The 17842-nt window shown below is 33.5% G+C and overlaps 1 protein-coding gene across 1 annotated transcript; it reads right to left on the reverse strand.

Moving 5' to 3' along the window:
- Nucleotides 1–1903: 1903 nt before the first annotated feature.
- LOC145067926 (uncharacterized) lies at nucleotides 1904–2410 on the reverse strand. The gene has a single exon (XM_079014949.1). The coding sequence runs from the start codon at nucleotides 2408–2410 to the stop codon at nucleotides 1904–1906; it is 507 nt and encodes a 168-aa protein (XP_078871075.1).
- Between the last annotated feature and the right edge of the window lie 15432 nt (nucleotides 2411–17842).

Here is a 17842-nt window from a genome sequence, read left to right on the forward strand (position 1 = left end):
GATGTAATAGAATGAAAATAATAACAGCAATAATTCTAATATATAATACAAAATTAAATAAATTAGGAAACGGACAAAGATGAGCCCACACATCACCTAGTCCGGTTTCCGCAAAAGATCAGGATGAACAAAGGTGGGTACTTTTTATTTAAATATTGAATCTAATTATTTTATGAACAGTATCGAATATTAAACAAATAGTCATATGATAAATGACAATTATAGAATATGTTGAGTATATCCGAACCGGTTTTCATCTTCTCCTATTGGCCAAGCTGACCTGGATCTAACCTGTTAAACATACCCATATTTTGTCACTCTCACAGTTATAATTTTTAACAATATTTACAATGAACTTTTGGTCGATGGATAATAATATTTATACTGATGCATTAACAAGAGAAAAAGTAGGAGACATTTCGCTTATAGAGTTTTGTTTCAAATGAATAATTTTTCTTAAAGATAGTTAGAGTACAATGAAACTGAATCCTGATTTGATAATATATTATTGTTAAATTAACTTTTAATATGAACTCGAAAATAACAATAAAAACACTATAAATAGTTGATGTCGCTTGTAAAGTAAAAACCCACAAGAACCAAAAGAAATCATCTAAAAACACAACATAATATTTAAAAAAAAATTATAACCGGAGATGTCCATAATTCTGAGTGTACAAGTTCAAACAAATAAAAAATAAGTAGATAATTTAAATAAAATACCACAATATTTTCCAATTTGACATGCATGACAAATAGGAAGCTTATTAGTAAAATAGGAAGCTTATTAGTATTGTGATAAATTAAATGACAAGGCTACAAATGATGAATTAGAGACGTGTTATGTCCTAATCAACAAAGACAAGTAGAAAGAGCTAGAGCTTTTTTCCGAAAGAGAGGAGGGAATAATTAGGTATTGCTCACCAACACTATCAAGTCGTTAGAGAAGTGTATTTGATTTATGATCCCTAGATAAAATTCGAAAGGGTGAAATGTAACAGAGACATAATTTTTAGTAGTAAATTTGTACGAAAATAAGATTCTAACAATCTGAATCTACACAAGAACATCTTTAATAAAAAAAAAAAAATTCTTTTGAGAGTAAGAAAAGATGTAACCAATATGAGTAACCGTGATCACCACACAAGTACCAACCATAGTAGATTTAGGCTCTGTTTGATATTTGTCTGACCGAGTCAGGTCTGACATTTTTGGCTGACTCGGTCAGCCAAAAGTGTTTGATAAACAAATGTTGGGCGACTGACTCGGAAAATAAGATCTAATTAAGAAAGAAATGGATAATTAGGCTGGAGGGTGTGGTGTCACCGAAACCGCACTCCCTCCTCCCCCACATAAGCGTCATGTCATTTTTTACCACTCAAGTGTGGTTTCTTGCCACACCAAGGGAGTGGTGCCACACATTGTTTTTTTTTTTTTTTTTTTTTTTTTTTTTTTTTTTTTTAACTATTTTAATTTAATAAAACTTCTATTTTAATAAAAAACATAAATTTTCATTACTTAAAAGTTAAAAAAAAAAAAAAAAAACATTACATTGCATTACCAAAAAAAAAATAATAAAACACAAAAACCACACACGTGACATTTAAATAATCCTAGAAACTTAAAAAACACAAATAAAATAACTAAAGCAAACTACATAAAGTCATTCTCCGAGAACTCGTCTTCGGGGTCATCCGGTGGATCCAAATTAAGGTTAATGTTTTGAACCCCGTAAATGTGTTCCACCAAGTCATTGCGAAGATTGTGAAATGTTTCAGTACAACGTATCTCTGCTCTCTTGTTTATATACTCTTCGCCACCAATTTCTATTGGTTGTGTCTCTGGTATGGTTTCTTCCTCGTCAAACGCACATATCGCTCTTCCTTCGTCTTCAATAATCATGTTATGCAATATAAGACATGTATAAATGATTTCTTGAAGTTTTTCCTTGCCTAAATAAGTTGCTGGTTTTTTTCAATATGAACCACCGTTTCTTCAGAGCTCCAAAAGCACGCTCAACATCCTTCCTAGCTCTTTCTTGAGCTCTCTTGAATTTCTTTCGTCTAGAACCATGTGGAGCTGTAAACGATTTAACAAACACAGCATACTCAGGATAGATTCCATCGACCAGATAATAACCATACTTATATGGCGTTCCACGCACTTGAAAAGAAGAATCTGGTGCGGATCCATCGTATATGTTGTTAAATATTGGTGAACGATTAAGAACGTTGATGTCGTTAATCGAACCAGGAGAACCAAAAAAAGCATGCCAAATCCACATATCTTGTGATGCAACTGCTTCAAGTATGACCGTTGGGTGACCATGATCACCTCGGGTAAATTGCCCATGATATGCTGTAAGGAAATTTTCCCATGCCCAATGGAGACAATCTAAGCTTCCTAGCATTCCAGAAAACCCATGCACACTAGCATGATGAGCTTGCAATTGCAGGATGTCATTACGTGTAGGCTTACGTAAATATTTTGGACCATAAAACCGAATCACAGTTTTGCAGAAAAAAATGGAGAATATCTCGTGCGATCCTAGCAGATATCCTACAACTTTCGTCTAATGCATCAGACGGAATGCCATATGCTAACTGACGAAGTGCGGCCGTACATTTTTGTAAGGGAGTGAAACCGGGTGTACCTATAGCATCGTAGCGTTGTTGGAAAAAAAAACTACACTCCCTCGTTACATCTTTAACTATACGTTCGAATAAACCTTTGAGCATTCTAAAACGGCAATGAAAATAATACCCTTGGTAAGTGGCATTCTCTGCAAAATAGTCTTGCACCAAACATTGGTTGGCTTCTTCACGATTTCTGCAAATATATCTTCGTGTTCTCCGTTGGGAACTTACAGCTACGTTGTTAGATACAACGTTGTATGTTTGTTCCGCCATTTGAACACACGCAATAGCGGTATCAAAAATAGTCTGAAATTCTTCAAAAGATGAAGAAGATGACATTTTTGAGAGAGTGGTGATTTTTAAATTTTTTTTTAAAGAGAGAAGAGATTGTGTTGTGAAAAAAAAAAGTTTAGTTGATATGTATATATATAGGAAAGAAAAAGCAAAAGCAAAAGCAAAAGAAAAAAAATTAAATAGTCAACAACCACCGACAACCCTTCCCAATTCTTCTCAACCAATCACAAAACACGACCTTGAAGGACCGCACTGTGGCCAAGACCGCACCAGACCGCGGTCTGGGGGCGGTGTTCCAGGTCCACATGGCACAAAGTGCGGTCTCAGACCGCACCCATACCGTGTAGTCTTAGCTAACTGAAAAATGCATAAAGGTTTTCAATCGTACCCTTAGGCGACTCCCTTTTGTTCTTCTGTTAACGTCCCTTTCGTTCTTCTTCTCGTTAACAAATTGAATACTAGAACAATCCATGTTCCACTGTACCCTATTTCCACATCTTCAACAGTGGTGTTGAGCCGCCTCACAAACCCTAGATCCAACCTTCCATACATATCATGCGTATTCTTTTTAGATTTTATAGGGTTTCCTTCGTTATCCTTCTAATCCCAACTATGGTTTACATTAGGCTTTAACTATACAAATATAAACAAGGCCATTTATGGGCTGTAAAGTACTAGACTATCATGATGTATTCTTTTTATTTTAATTATAAGTTTGTTTGATTAGTTTATATAAGATGATAGACAAATGAAATGAAATCTCTAATAAAATAAACAATGTAATAAAATAGATTGTTATATTTCATGATTTTTGTTTACTTGAAAATAATGTAATAAAATAGATTATTATATTTCATTTTAATCATTTATATTTTACCTTAGAATATAATTTGTTAAGAGATTTTTTAGTGTAGTAGGGTAAAATGGTCATTTTTCATCTATCAGCATATTCAGTCAGATATACAATCAAACAATATGTTTTCTTACCCAGTCAGCATTTATTACTTAAATAGACCTTTCTCAGTCAACATTTTCTTAGCCATCAACTATCAAACGGGGCCTTAGAATCACATGGTATTAGAAAAACATATTATCGTGTTTGAAAGACATGTGTGAGCTTACTCCAATGTCTGTAGTATTGATTGTCTTGTAGAGGTTGAATCGGCATTGCTTGAATTATCGAGGTAATATCCATAAGTTGTGGAGATTCTTATTCAGTTTCTATGCTTCCTTTAAAAAATGTTCTTGAGAAGGTGAAGTTGTTGTCGAGTCATGTGCATAATTCACACAAAAGGAGGATGCCTAAAAAGGTTGTAACATCTCAAAATTTCAAACAAAAATTTTATCCAAAACTTAAGTAAAACATGCAAAATTATTTCTCATAAAAACCAAAGTATCAAATTATTTCAAGAGAATAGATTCAAGTCATAAACTGTATTAGAATAATAAAAACAACGAATGTCTAAAACTTAAATCAATAGTGAAGCACATGCAATACAATCAAGTTGGACCTTCCCTCTAATAGCAGAACCTCCTAAAAACTATATATCAACAAAAATAAGAAAAAACATTAGTAAGTTTTCCAAAATACCACATACTACACCACACATAAAATGCATACAAAAAGCATTCGCGACTCTTGTTTTGTTTCGTCAACAACATACAATGAGGAATCATGACTCATATGTTGTTCCGTCATCAATAAGGACTCACGAACAATGGGGACTCATGGCTCGCGTTCGACCTGTCACCAAGAATGAATATTCCTGACCCACAACTTCTGAATTGTTCCACTGTCAACCCCACAGAAATGAGTATTCTAGGTTTATAAATCTCGTGTTGTTCCATGCTTAACCGCTCAACAATGAGTATTTTAGGCTTACATATCTCGTACTGTTACACCATCACCTGCTCAACAATGAGTATTCTATGCTTACAGTTCTCGTGTGTTCCACTATCAACTCCTCAAACATACACACACACACACAGAGATATATATATATATATATATATATATATATATATATATATATATATATATATCGTGGAAGTAAGATAGACAGTCGAACATAATATCCTAACCGAAATCAACATATCAGTCAAGAACCATGCAATAAGACCAAAACAAAGTTCTAAGGATATTTAACTCACACTATGTACAACCCTACGACACCCACTCAACAACCACGAACATCAACAATATAATATCCAATCATGATACCTAGGAGTGTCATACAATCAACGAATCACCTACATAACAAAACTATTCTAGACTAACTGAATTGTTACCTTTTACCAGTACATCTACCTCCTCACATATAAAGGATATATACTATAACACGTAATAACATAACTTACCTAAAATGAAACAGGAGAAGCAAAGCTACGCACACAATCTTGTAAGAAAGTGTCTCACAAACAATGTAGTCACCAATTATAGATCAAACCTCAATCTACAACTTTTTTCCTCAAATTTTGAAAAAAGTCAAACTTCGTTAAAAGTCAGCAGTCAACCGGTCAAAGGGCAACACACTACGACATAGCTAATAGTCGCGTCACGGACAATAGGAGTGAAAGAAATCGCGTCCTCAATCCCATAATCACGAAGCACGCCTTCCTTGATTCCATTGTGCTTAACGAGGAAGAATCCATTTTCTTGTTAAGTACATATTTCGTAAGACAAGAGTTTAAACTTTTAGATTTGGTTCTTCTAAGTAACAAAATTGACACAATTTCGAAGTTTATCCATTCCTAAGGCTAAATCTCAATAAAACTCTAAACCTAACTCCTAAAGGAACAAAACTAATGCATGACTTCAAATCTGGACTTTTGTAATGTATGATAGATCTTAATCAAAGAAACACGTTCATCCCTAAATTAGGTCAGAAACTCATCCCATAACATGGTCTTGTCTATAGTAATACGTTGAACAATCACATCCCATTCATCTCCTTGATCCATCACGTTCAATGAACTCGATCTAATATGACCACTTGCGCCCAAACCAAAACCACTCTCTCACACATATCACTATACCCTAGGTATAGATGGAAGCATGGTAAAAATAAATTCATAGCTCTATCCCATACTATCTACCTATTTACTAATTCCTTAGTAACTTTGTGACTCTCCCTTATCCACATACGTTTCATGTGCTTCTAGTAGTATGGTCCCATATTATCTTTCACGCCTATCCATTCTCTTCCCAATAATTTCCCCAAAGTTCCCAAGTCAGTCACATGACAAATCACAACATGTTCTGACAAACACATAGGAGCCTAGACTAGCACACACATGTAATATTTGTTAGACTCTTCTTTTAGGATTCCTCCCACTCCCACTCTTGTACCATTAGAAGTAGATGATAACGAAGACAACTGCCTCATTCAATTTGTACACAAACAAGGATAAAATAGAAATTGTAATGGATATATCTACCATAAGGCCTTAATCAGAAAAGAACATGCAATAAGGTTGAATCAAGAACTATAAGGCTATCTAATACAAATTATGTGTAACTATAAAAAATTCAATGAATAGTTAGTTAATATTAGCATGAACTTCAAATAGCACATAACAAGCAATCCTAAGGAAACAAGGCATCTTAAAGATCAGACAATTCTAACATGCAAGTCCTAAAAAGATCCTTAGCCTACATACAAGCATGCATTTCTAGCAGATCACATAGTAACATATATATATATATATATATATATATATATATATGTGTGTGTGTGTGTGTATGTATGTGTATATATATATATATATATATATATATATATATATAACAAATATGAATATTTTGGTAATCCCTTTACTTTTTGAATTGTGGCACATCCCATATTCCCTCCTTTGTATAAAATTATTTTTCAAAAAGCTTTGTAAAGAAACAACGAATGTCTAAAACATAAATCAATAGTGAAGCACGTGCAATACAATCAAGGTGGACCTTCCCTCTAATAGCAGAAGCACCTTAAAATTGTAAATCGACAATAATAATAAAAAAGTATAGTGAGTTTCCCTAATACCACATCCTACACCACACATAAAATGCACACAAAAAAACATTTGCGACTCTTGTGTTGTTTCGTTAACAACATACAACGGGGAATCATGACTCATATGTCGTTCCGTCATCAATAAGGACACACGAACACTGGTGACTCATGGCTTGTGTTCGACCTTTCATCATTCATAAATATTCCTGAATCACAACTTCTGAATTGTTGCACCGTCAACCCCACATAAAGGAGTATTGTAGGTTTATAAATCTCGTGTTGTTCCATACTCAACCCCTCAACAATGAGTATTGTAGGCTTACAGTTCTCGTGTGATCCACTATCAACTTCTTAAACATACAAACCAACACAACGTACAATCATACATAAGTTATTACTAATTTTGATGGCCACCTTATGATTGGATAATCATATATATATATATATATATATATATATATATATATATATTGGAAGTAAGATAAATAGTCGAACATAATATCCTAACCGAAATCAACATCTCAGTCAAGAACCATGCAATAAGACCAAAGCAAAGTTCTAAGGATATTTAACTTAAACTATGTACAACCCTACGACACCCATTCAACAACCACCAACATCAACATCTTATCCAATCATGATGCCGAGAAGTGCCATACAATCAACGAATCACCTACATAACATGATTTTTCTAGACTAACTGAATTGTTACCTTTTACTGGTACATCTACCTCCTAACAAACAAAGGATATATATTGTAACATGTAATATAGTAACAGAAGTTACCCAAAATGAAACTAGAGAAGCAAAGCTATGCACACGATCTTGCATGAAAGAGTCTCACAAACAATGTAATCACCAATCATATATCAAACCTCAAGCTAAAGTTTTTCTCCTCAAAGTTTGAAAAAAGTCAAACTTTGTCAAAAGTCAACAGTCAATCGGTTAAAGGGCAACGCACTACCACAAAGCTAAGGGCTGTGTCACGGACACTAGGAGTGGAAACAATCGCGACCTCAATCCCATAATCATGACGCAAGCCTTCCTTCATTGCATTGTGCTTAACGAGGAAGAATCCATTTTCTTGTTAATTACATAATTCCATAAAACAAGAGTTTAAACTTTCTGATTTGGTTCTTCTAAGTAACACAATTGATACAATTTTGAAGTTTATCCATTCCTAAGGCTCAATCTCAACAAAACTTTAAACATAAATCCTCAAGGAACAAAACTCATGCATGACTTCTAATCTAGACTCTGGTAATGTATGATAGATCTTAATCAAAGAAACACGTTCGTCCCTAAATTAGGTCAGAAACTCATCCCATAACACGGTCTCGTCTATAGTAATACATTGAACGACACATCCTCGGTCCATCGCGTTAAACGAATTCGATCTAATATGACAACTTGTGTTAAAATATAACCACTCTCTCTCACATATCACTATACCGTAGGTATAGATGGAAGCATGGTAAAAATAAATTCATAGTTCTATCCCATACTATCTACCTATTTACCAATTCCTTAGTTACTTTGTGACTCTCCCTAATCCATATACTTTTCATGTGCTTCTAGTAGTATGGTCCCATACTATCTTTCACTCCTATCCATTCTCTTTCCAATAATTGCCCCAAAGTTCCCAAGCCAGTCACACGACCATCACTACATGTTCTAACAAACACGTAAGAGCCCAGAATAGCACACATATGTATTCTTTGCTAGACTCTCCTTTTAGGATTCCTCCCACTCTCGCTCTTGTACCATTAGAATTAGATGATAAGGGCGACAACCGCCTCATGTAATTCGTACACAATCAAGGATACGATACAAATTGTAATGGATATATCTACCCTAAGGCCTTTATCAGACAAGAACATGCAATAAGGTTGAATCAAGAACTATAAGGCTATCTAATACTAATTATGTATAAGTAAAAAAAATTTCAATGAATAGTTAGTTAATATTAGCATGAACTTCAAATAGCACATAGCAAGCAATCCTAGGAAAAAAGGCATCTTAAAGATCAGACAATTCTAACATGCAACTTCTAAAAAGATACTTAGCCTACATAGAAGCATGCATTTCTAGGAGATCACATATCAACATATATAACAAATAGGAATATTTTGATAATCCGTATACTTTTTGAACTGTGGCACATCCCATATTCCATCCTTTGTATAAAATTCTTTTTCAAAAAGGTTTGTAAAAAACAACAAATATATATAACATAAATCAATAGTGAAGCGCGTGCAATACAATCAAGATGGACCTTCACTTTTAATAGCAGAACCACCTGAAAACTATAAATCGACAATACTAAGAAACAAGATTAGCGATTTTCCCAAAATATCACATACGACACCACACATTAAATGCATACAAAAATGCATTTGCGAATCTTGTGTTGTTTCGTCAACAACATACAACGAGGAATCATGACTCATATGTCATTTTGTTATCAATAAGGACTCTCTAACAATGGGGACTCATGGCTCACATTCGACCTTTCAACAAGAATGAATATTCCTAACTCACAATTTCTAAATTGTTCCACCGTCAACCCCACAAAAAAGAGTATTCTAGGCTTATAAATCACGTGTTGTTCCATGTTGAACCCCTCAACAATGAGTATTTATGCTTACAGCTCTTGTACTGTTACACCATTACATGCTCAACGATGAGTATTCTAGGCTTACAGTTCTCATGTGTTCCGCTATCAACTCCTCAAACATACAAATCAACACAACTACAATCATTCATAAGTTATTACTAATTTTGACGGCCACCTTTTGATTGGATATATATATATATATATATATATATATATATATATATATATATATATATATATAAACACACACACACACACACACACACACACATATATATATATATATATAAATATATATATATATATATATATATATATATATATATATATATTGGAAATAAGATAGACAGCCGAACATACCAGTCAAGAACCATGCAATAATACCAAAGCAATGTTCTAAGGATATTTAACTCAAACAATATTCAACCCTACGACACCCAATCAACAACCACCAACATCAACAATATCCTATCCAATCACGATACCTAGAAGTTTCATACAATCAACGAATCACCTGCATCACAAAACTATTCTAGACTAACTGAATTGTTACCTTTTACCAGTACATCTTCCTCTTAAATTACCAAGGATATATATTGTAGCACGTAATATAGTGATAGTAATTACCTAAAATGAACTGGAGAAGCAAATCTACACACATGATTTTGCACAAAAGAGTCTCACATACGATGTAATCACCAATCAGAGATTAAACATCAATCTACAATTTTTTTCCTGAAAGTTTGAAAAAAGTCAAACTTGCTCAAAAGTCAACAGTCAACTAGTCAAAGGGAAATGCACTATGACCAAGCTAATGGTCATGTCGTGGACACTAGTGTTGAACACAGTCGTGACCTCAATCCCATAATCATGATGCAAGCCTTCCTTGATTGTATTGTGCTTAACTAGGAAGAATCCATTTTCTTGTTAAGTACATAATTTCGTAAGAAAAGAGTTTAAACTTTTAGATTTGGTTCTTCTAAGTAACACATTTGATACAATTTTGATGTTTATCCATTCATAGGGCTCATTCTTAAAAAAACTCTAAACCTAACTCCTTAAGGAACAAAACTCATGCATAACTTTGAATATGGACTTTGGTAATGTATAATAGATATTAATCAATGACACATGTCATCACTAAATTAGGTCATAAAGTTATCCCATAACACGTCTCCATCTCGGCTATAGTAATAGGCTGAGCAATCACATCCCATTTATCTCCTTTATCCATCATGTTTAATGAACTCGATCTAATATGACCACTTGCGCCCAACAAAACCAGTCTCTCTCAAATATCACTATATCGTAGGTATGGATGGAAGCATGGTAAAAATAAAGTTATAGTTCTATCCCATACTATCCAACCATTTACCAATTCCTTAGTAACTTTGTGGCTCTCCTTTATCCACATATGTATCATGTGCTTCTAGTAGTATGGTCCCATACTATCTTTCACGCCTATCCGTTCTCGTCCCAATAATTACCCCAAAGGTCCCAATTTAGTCACACGACCATTACTATATATTCTAACAATCACGTAGGAGCGCAGACTAGCACACACATGTAATCTTTGCTAGACTTCCCTTTAAGGATTCCTCCTACTCTCGCTCTTGTACCATTAGAAAAGTATATGATAATGGCTACAACCGCCTCATGCAATTTGTAAACTATCAAGGAAAAGATAGAAATTGTAATGGATATATCCACCCAAAGGACTTTATCAGAAAAGAACATGCAATAAGGTCGAATCTAGAGCTATAAGGCTATCTAATACTAATTATGTATAAGTATAAAAAACTCGATGAATAGTTAGTTAATAATAGCATGAACTTCAAATAGCACATAGAAAGCAATCCTAAGGAAACAAGGCATCTTAAAGATCAGATAATCATAACATGCGATTCCTAAAAAGATCCTTAGGCTACATACAAGCATGCATTTCTAGCAGATCACATATCAACATTTATAACAAATACGAATAGTTTGGTAATCCCTTTACTTTTTGAACTATGGCACATCCCATATTCCCTCCTTTGTATAAAATTGTTTTTCAAAAAGGCTTGTAAAAAATCTTTTAGATACCAGTTTGAGTTAGGTATCACCCGAATATTCATTAGAATATCTCAAACCAAGGCTCTAATATGAACTTGTAATGTCGTTATCTTTTGAACCAAATTTTTTCACTTAAAACTTAAGTAAAACATCAAAAACCATTTCACATAAAAATCCAACAATCCACTTTTTTCAAAACCATAGATTCAAGTCATAAACTATATCATAATAATAAAATGAACATAAGTAAGAACCATAAATGAACATCGATGCCTATGTGGTAGAATCAAGTTGTGCCATTTTCTCTAACAACAAAACCACCTGAAAATATTAAACAATAACTATAAGCATAAATGTTAGAAAGTTCCCCAAAATAACACCCACCACAATGCATATAAAATATATACAACTAACGAATCTCTACTTCTGTTCCATTCCATCAAAAAGATACAACGAGGACTCACAAATATCATGTTGTTCTAGTATTAACAGCGACTCATGGCTCTCATTATGTTCCATTAAAAACACATACCCATAGCTCTTGTGTCATTCCTCCATTCACAATGAGTATTCTAGGCTCACATATCTCGTGCTTTACACTTACAATGGTTCTAAAAAGAGGTGATAATGTTAGATCTTAGTTGTTGCTAAGCTTTCTTGCATAAAGAATGAACTCATTCTTCTTTTAATCTCCACAAAGACAAGAATAAAGCTAAAATCTCTCTAAAGAGGCTAGGATTTAGGGGAAATAACATTTCTAGAGATGGGGGTTACTAAATAAGGCAAACCATATAGGAAGGATCCTTTAAATAGGGACCAAGACCTAAGAATTAGGGTTTCACCAAATAGTTCAAGCATGTCACACACCATTAATGTTTCATCATTATACTCATTAAACCAGCCGCAATACACTTTTCCTTTAATATGTACATCGCGACCACCCATTTCTTGCACCATATTTTTGCTAAAAATTATGGGTGTTACAAAGGAATTGTTCGGGCCAACTGTGCAGTGATGGGTTGATTCCTAATACTCATGTTCATAACTAGAGGGTTGGGAATTTCCATTGATATGACCAAGAACCTTGATACCTTTGCGTATGTCATGAAATATACGTGTGTATAATTTTCAACGTTTTAAAAAATTCTCGATGTTAGCTAGTCATTGGACTATGGTTAAGGGATTAATTCGTACCTTAATTTGCTAATTTGTTGAATTTTAAAAAAATAAATATGACCTATATCGTAAAACGTTCGTAAATACCACTAATATCATATCAAAATAGGTTAATATGATTAATACAATATTAATCATTCATCAAATAGTTTCTACTAAGATAAAACATCTTTAAAATATTAAAATTTCATCGTTTAAAACTATATTGCTCATTGTGTAGGCAAATATTAATCACTAGACAGTTTCTATTTGGTCGAGTAGCGCCTAGAGAGTAATCAAGACCTATTCCAAATTTTTATAACATTGATAATTTGTATTTTGAGTATTCATCTATGAGATTAAAACATAAGTAAGAGTACACATTAGTGGTAACACACACGAGTTGATGTGTGGTAGGAATGGTGATCGATGATGTTACTAAAGGAGTCATTATCCTATAAAATAGAAAATAGAATTGAAATAACAATCAAAGTGCACGTTAGAATGCTCACAAGTTTAAGGATTAGAGCAATGCAATGTACTCATCCTTATATCGAGTGTTCAAAGATGAAAATATATGTTAAATGGACATGGAGGATTTAGCACTGGAAATGGAAATAAATCACACATGAAGTAGAGGAAACACGATAACAGAAGGCATATAGGAAGACCCGACGGTGGCTACCATGGATGGAATAAAGGAAAAGAACATAGGAAAATGACAACAACGGTAGTGGCACTAGGATTACCAGAGAAAGAGTGCTTCTGTGTGCCATATGGAATGATTTCGGTGCATATAGAGTATCATATATTTCTTATATGTGGTTGTTAGTTTTGCTTTAACAATGTATTTCATATTGGTGGATGAAAAAACTTTTAATGGGTTTATTAATCCAAATCTATTTAAATTTTTGAAAAGTAATTTGGAAAAAAAGTAAAATGTGGCTAGGTTTAAGGGGATTTAAGTTTTTATTATATATTGTAAGGACTATATATTATTAATCACGAAATATCACTTAGCACTATGCTCATGCATTTAAAAATACTTACATATTAGTCACAAGTTTAAAAGAGAGTGAACCTTTTCTCTTTACTTTTAGTTTTAGTGTTTTGCATTAACTAAAGTCCTTGAGTTAGTTTTGTAAGACATGTGTGAACTACATGAACAACTAATTATAGGAGGAAACGATCATTTCAAATTTGTCACTGATCTTTTCTCTAAATATATACATGTGTACTTATCAAAATTTGAGGACCAAGCTTTCATGCTTTCAAAATTTACAAGCATGAAGTAGAAAATCATAATGGTAAAAAGATTCAAATAGTTGAAAGTGTTAGTGATGGAAGTTATTTTCCAACATAATTTTTTTTTCCTTTTGTGAAAGTCATGGTTTAATCCATCAAATTCCGGCTCTATATACACAACAAGAGAATCGTGTTGCAGAAAAGAAGAATGGTGTATTGAAAAATATTCTCAATGCTATGTTGATAAATGTGAATATACCATATAATCTATGGTGTGAAGCGTTACTCACATCTTGTCATGTAACTAATAGTGTACTCTCTAAGAAACTTCAAGGTTTGGGGATGCATGGCTTACTATAAGGTTCCTTAACCTAAAATTTCAACTTCGAGCTAAAGCTTTAAAAAGTATCTTTATGGGATGTGAAAAAAACTTAAAGGTGTATCGCCTTTAAGAAATAGATAAAAGTGTCATTATTGAATATTGGGATGCTGCATGTTTTGAGAATAACTATCTACCTGATTAGACTAATTTTGATGAAGATATATCTCATGTTCCATAAGGTACCCCCACTCCATAAATTAGTTCTAGTAGTAAGACACAATTCTGTAACATCCCAAAAATCATGACAAAAAATTTCATTTTTAATTATGTCATTATAAAAACCAGTAGTCTGAAAACATCAATAGTGTCATCCCATATCATAAACAAAACCAATATCCAAAACATGTCATAAGAAAACAACATCAGAGTACAGCTCCCAAAGATCTCATGTGCGGAAAATCATAGTGTAATGCGCTGAGATCATGTAGGCTCCTTTCCTTTTGAAGAAGAAGTACCTAAAACCAAAACTGTAAATCGTAAGCACAAAGCTTAGTGATATCCTGTTGGATTAGCTGTCTAAGCCCATAACTATAATCGGTATGTACTTGACCTGATAGTAGCATGGTCCATTTTGGGTTGCCATCACCAGAACAATTTTATAGGATGGATATTTGAGAAAGAGGTTATTTGTAATTTATTAATATATTATACGTATACTATATTAGTTATGAAATCATATTATTTAATTAGTATTGATCAAGAATTAATTTGGAATCAATTCAGTGATCAAAAGAGACTAATTAAATTAACGGGGCCTAATTAAGTAAATCAGTGATACTTATAGTTTGGGCTAATGATGCTGATTACGTGGACTAAATCCTTGTGGATTCCATGAAGATTTAGTCCAAAGGGCTTATCATATGGATTATTGGGTTAAAGGCCCAAGGAAGTGGATTAGGGTTTACAAGTTGAAACTCTTGGAATTCTACACTGTAAGTGTAACCCATAATACCCTAAAATTGGTACTTGTGTATTCGAAGAAGATGCTAGCCGATTTTGGTGGTTCATACACTCTCTCTAATTATCCTCCATTTGTTCACGGTGTTTGTGAACCATTTGAGACATCACACTTGAGGTGCTAAGCTCTTGAAAGGCCAAATTCTACAAGCTACAACAAGAGGTAATTATCTAACTAGTTTTTATGTTTCAAATATCTATGTTGTATTCTAGTTATAAGTTTCATGCTTTGGATGATTTTGTTGCATGTATAACTAGACAAAACTTAGATCCAAAGCATTAGGGTTGTATGTGCACCATAGGAGTGTTATAGTACACAAAACCCAACAGTGGTATCAGAGACATGGGTGCTTTCTGTTATATAGATGCAATTGTATTGTTTTCAAAGTTGAAAAATTATGATTTTTGTTGTCTGACTGTTGGACTCAACGAGTCCCATGAGTGGATCGACGAGTCCATAGCCTGGCTCGACGAGTTGGATCATCAGTTGGCAGATGTTTCGAGTTTTTGGCCTGTTTTGGATTAGGATCATTACCACAAAATGTTTTGGCTCATAAAATTTGATTTTACTGATAAGGTAATGATTATCCCCATCCAATAACAGGGTGATTGTTAAATTTTAAGATAATTACTTGATTTTGTGAAAAACTAATTATTTGTAGAATTTGAAATTATCTTGCCATATGAGTGGAATTAGGTCAAATTAGTAAAAGATAAAATTATGTGATTATTTTATTAGTTTAAGATTTGATCTATATGACTTTGAAGATTTTCATAACTTGCCATCAAGCTATGGAACTTGAAAAGTCTCTTTTATGACTAAAGAGAGTTACAAAACTTGTCATCAAGTTTTGGAATCCAAAATGTTTTGAAGTGTTTCAATACTTGCCTTCAAGTTTTGGAATTTAAAACTTGATTAAAAGGTTTTAATTGTGAAAAACTAAATACCAAACCTTTTGGCTACATAACTTAAAGTTAGAATTAAAAGATCTTAATTATGGCTTTGTTAATACTTAATTAAAAGATTAAGTAAAAGAGTATTAATAAATCTGTAATTAAATTGTTAAAGTTTAATAAATTAAAAGTCTAATTTATTAATTGATTAAACCTCCAAGTATTTTAAATGTTTAGAATACACCCTTATATTGTATGAAAAATCTAACATATTATATATGTATAAGTTAAAAGTCAGTCTTACCGTTAGTAGGCCTTATTTACGAAGCTAGTCTATAAGGGGTGTTTAAGGAAATTGCCTATTAAATGGACATTGAATGGGTATCTACTCTTACCCACCGCACTCTTGACTAATAGAGGTTCGTTAGCCGAATGTGTAGGATAGGACACAAGCTTCCATTAGAAGTATAATGAAATACCAAGTAACCAAATGTTTTATAAATTTTCAATCTTAGTTACTTCGGAAAAATGTGAATTGATGCTAACCCATGAAATTGCACATTGCACCTTATTGGTTGTTAGTGGAGCGTGTGTGGTTAATCGGCACACTAATTTGGACTAATAAAGGTTGGCAATGGGTAGCTCGTAGTTTGTCATATATCAATGGAGCGTGTGTGGTTAACCGACTCATTGATTAGTTGATAAATGTCTTTTAGAGTACCAAGCTAATTTACATGGTTATTCACAGCTTGTTTGTGATCCTCAATATCCTAGTCAAAAACTTGAAGGGCATAATAGAAATTAAACTGCCATTGAAAAGTCCAATGAATCTCAAAAGATCTAGGAGTTCCATTTAAAACTTAATTCATTTAAAATTTTGATTTCGTGGTGGAATTGGTAAATCGTCATTTACCTACCAACACATAGTTTGCAATTGGATTACAACATCCCTCTTCCGAATTGTGAATTACTTTGTTGGGTACTAGACTTAATATTTCATTTGGGTGTTATATTAAGGACTTAAATCAACTTAACTTGAATTTCTCCCTAGTAGATGTCTAGTTCTGAGAACTATGGTCTTCCCGAATCTTTTTGAAAAAGCTTTCCTCATGAAGATGATGTCCCACGATTGGATTGTGGAATTGGAAATCATGGTTCACTTCCTCAAACTCCTCTGATAGTTCTCCGTGACCCACATGTTTGTCGACTTGAAAAGTTCAAGGTCACTCAAGCCATATTGGCAAAGAAAACACTAAAATGGAAGGTCTGTGTGTGCATATGTCTTGGAGATGAAGTCACACATTGACAGGCTGGTAATGTTAGGAGTCATTGTGTCGAGGAAGTTGGAGGTTGACTTGGTTCTTCAATCACTCCCTAAGTCATATAGTGAGCTCATTAAAGATTACTATATGAGATACCACGACGAGACCCTTGTTAATCCTACCTATTTGCTAATTGCAGCTGAATCAACAATGATTTGGTGCACTGTTAATGCAAATTTGATTGGAAGATCTACTTCCCAAACATCTAGGGCCATTGACAATGGAAAACTTAGAAGTCAATAAAAGTCTTCTCTTCTCAATAGAAAGGGATCGGCCATGGTCAAACC

The sequence above is a fragment of the Lactuca serriola genome, chromosome 8 (assembly GCF_051521515.1).
Source record: "Lactuca serriola cultivar US96UC23 chromosome 8, Lser_US96UC23_V15, whole genome shotgun sequence".
In the NCBI taxonomy this organism is placed as follows: Eukaryota; Viridiplantae; Streptophyta; class Magnoliopsida; order Asterales; family Asteraceae; genus Lactuca; species Lactuca serriola.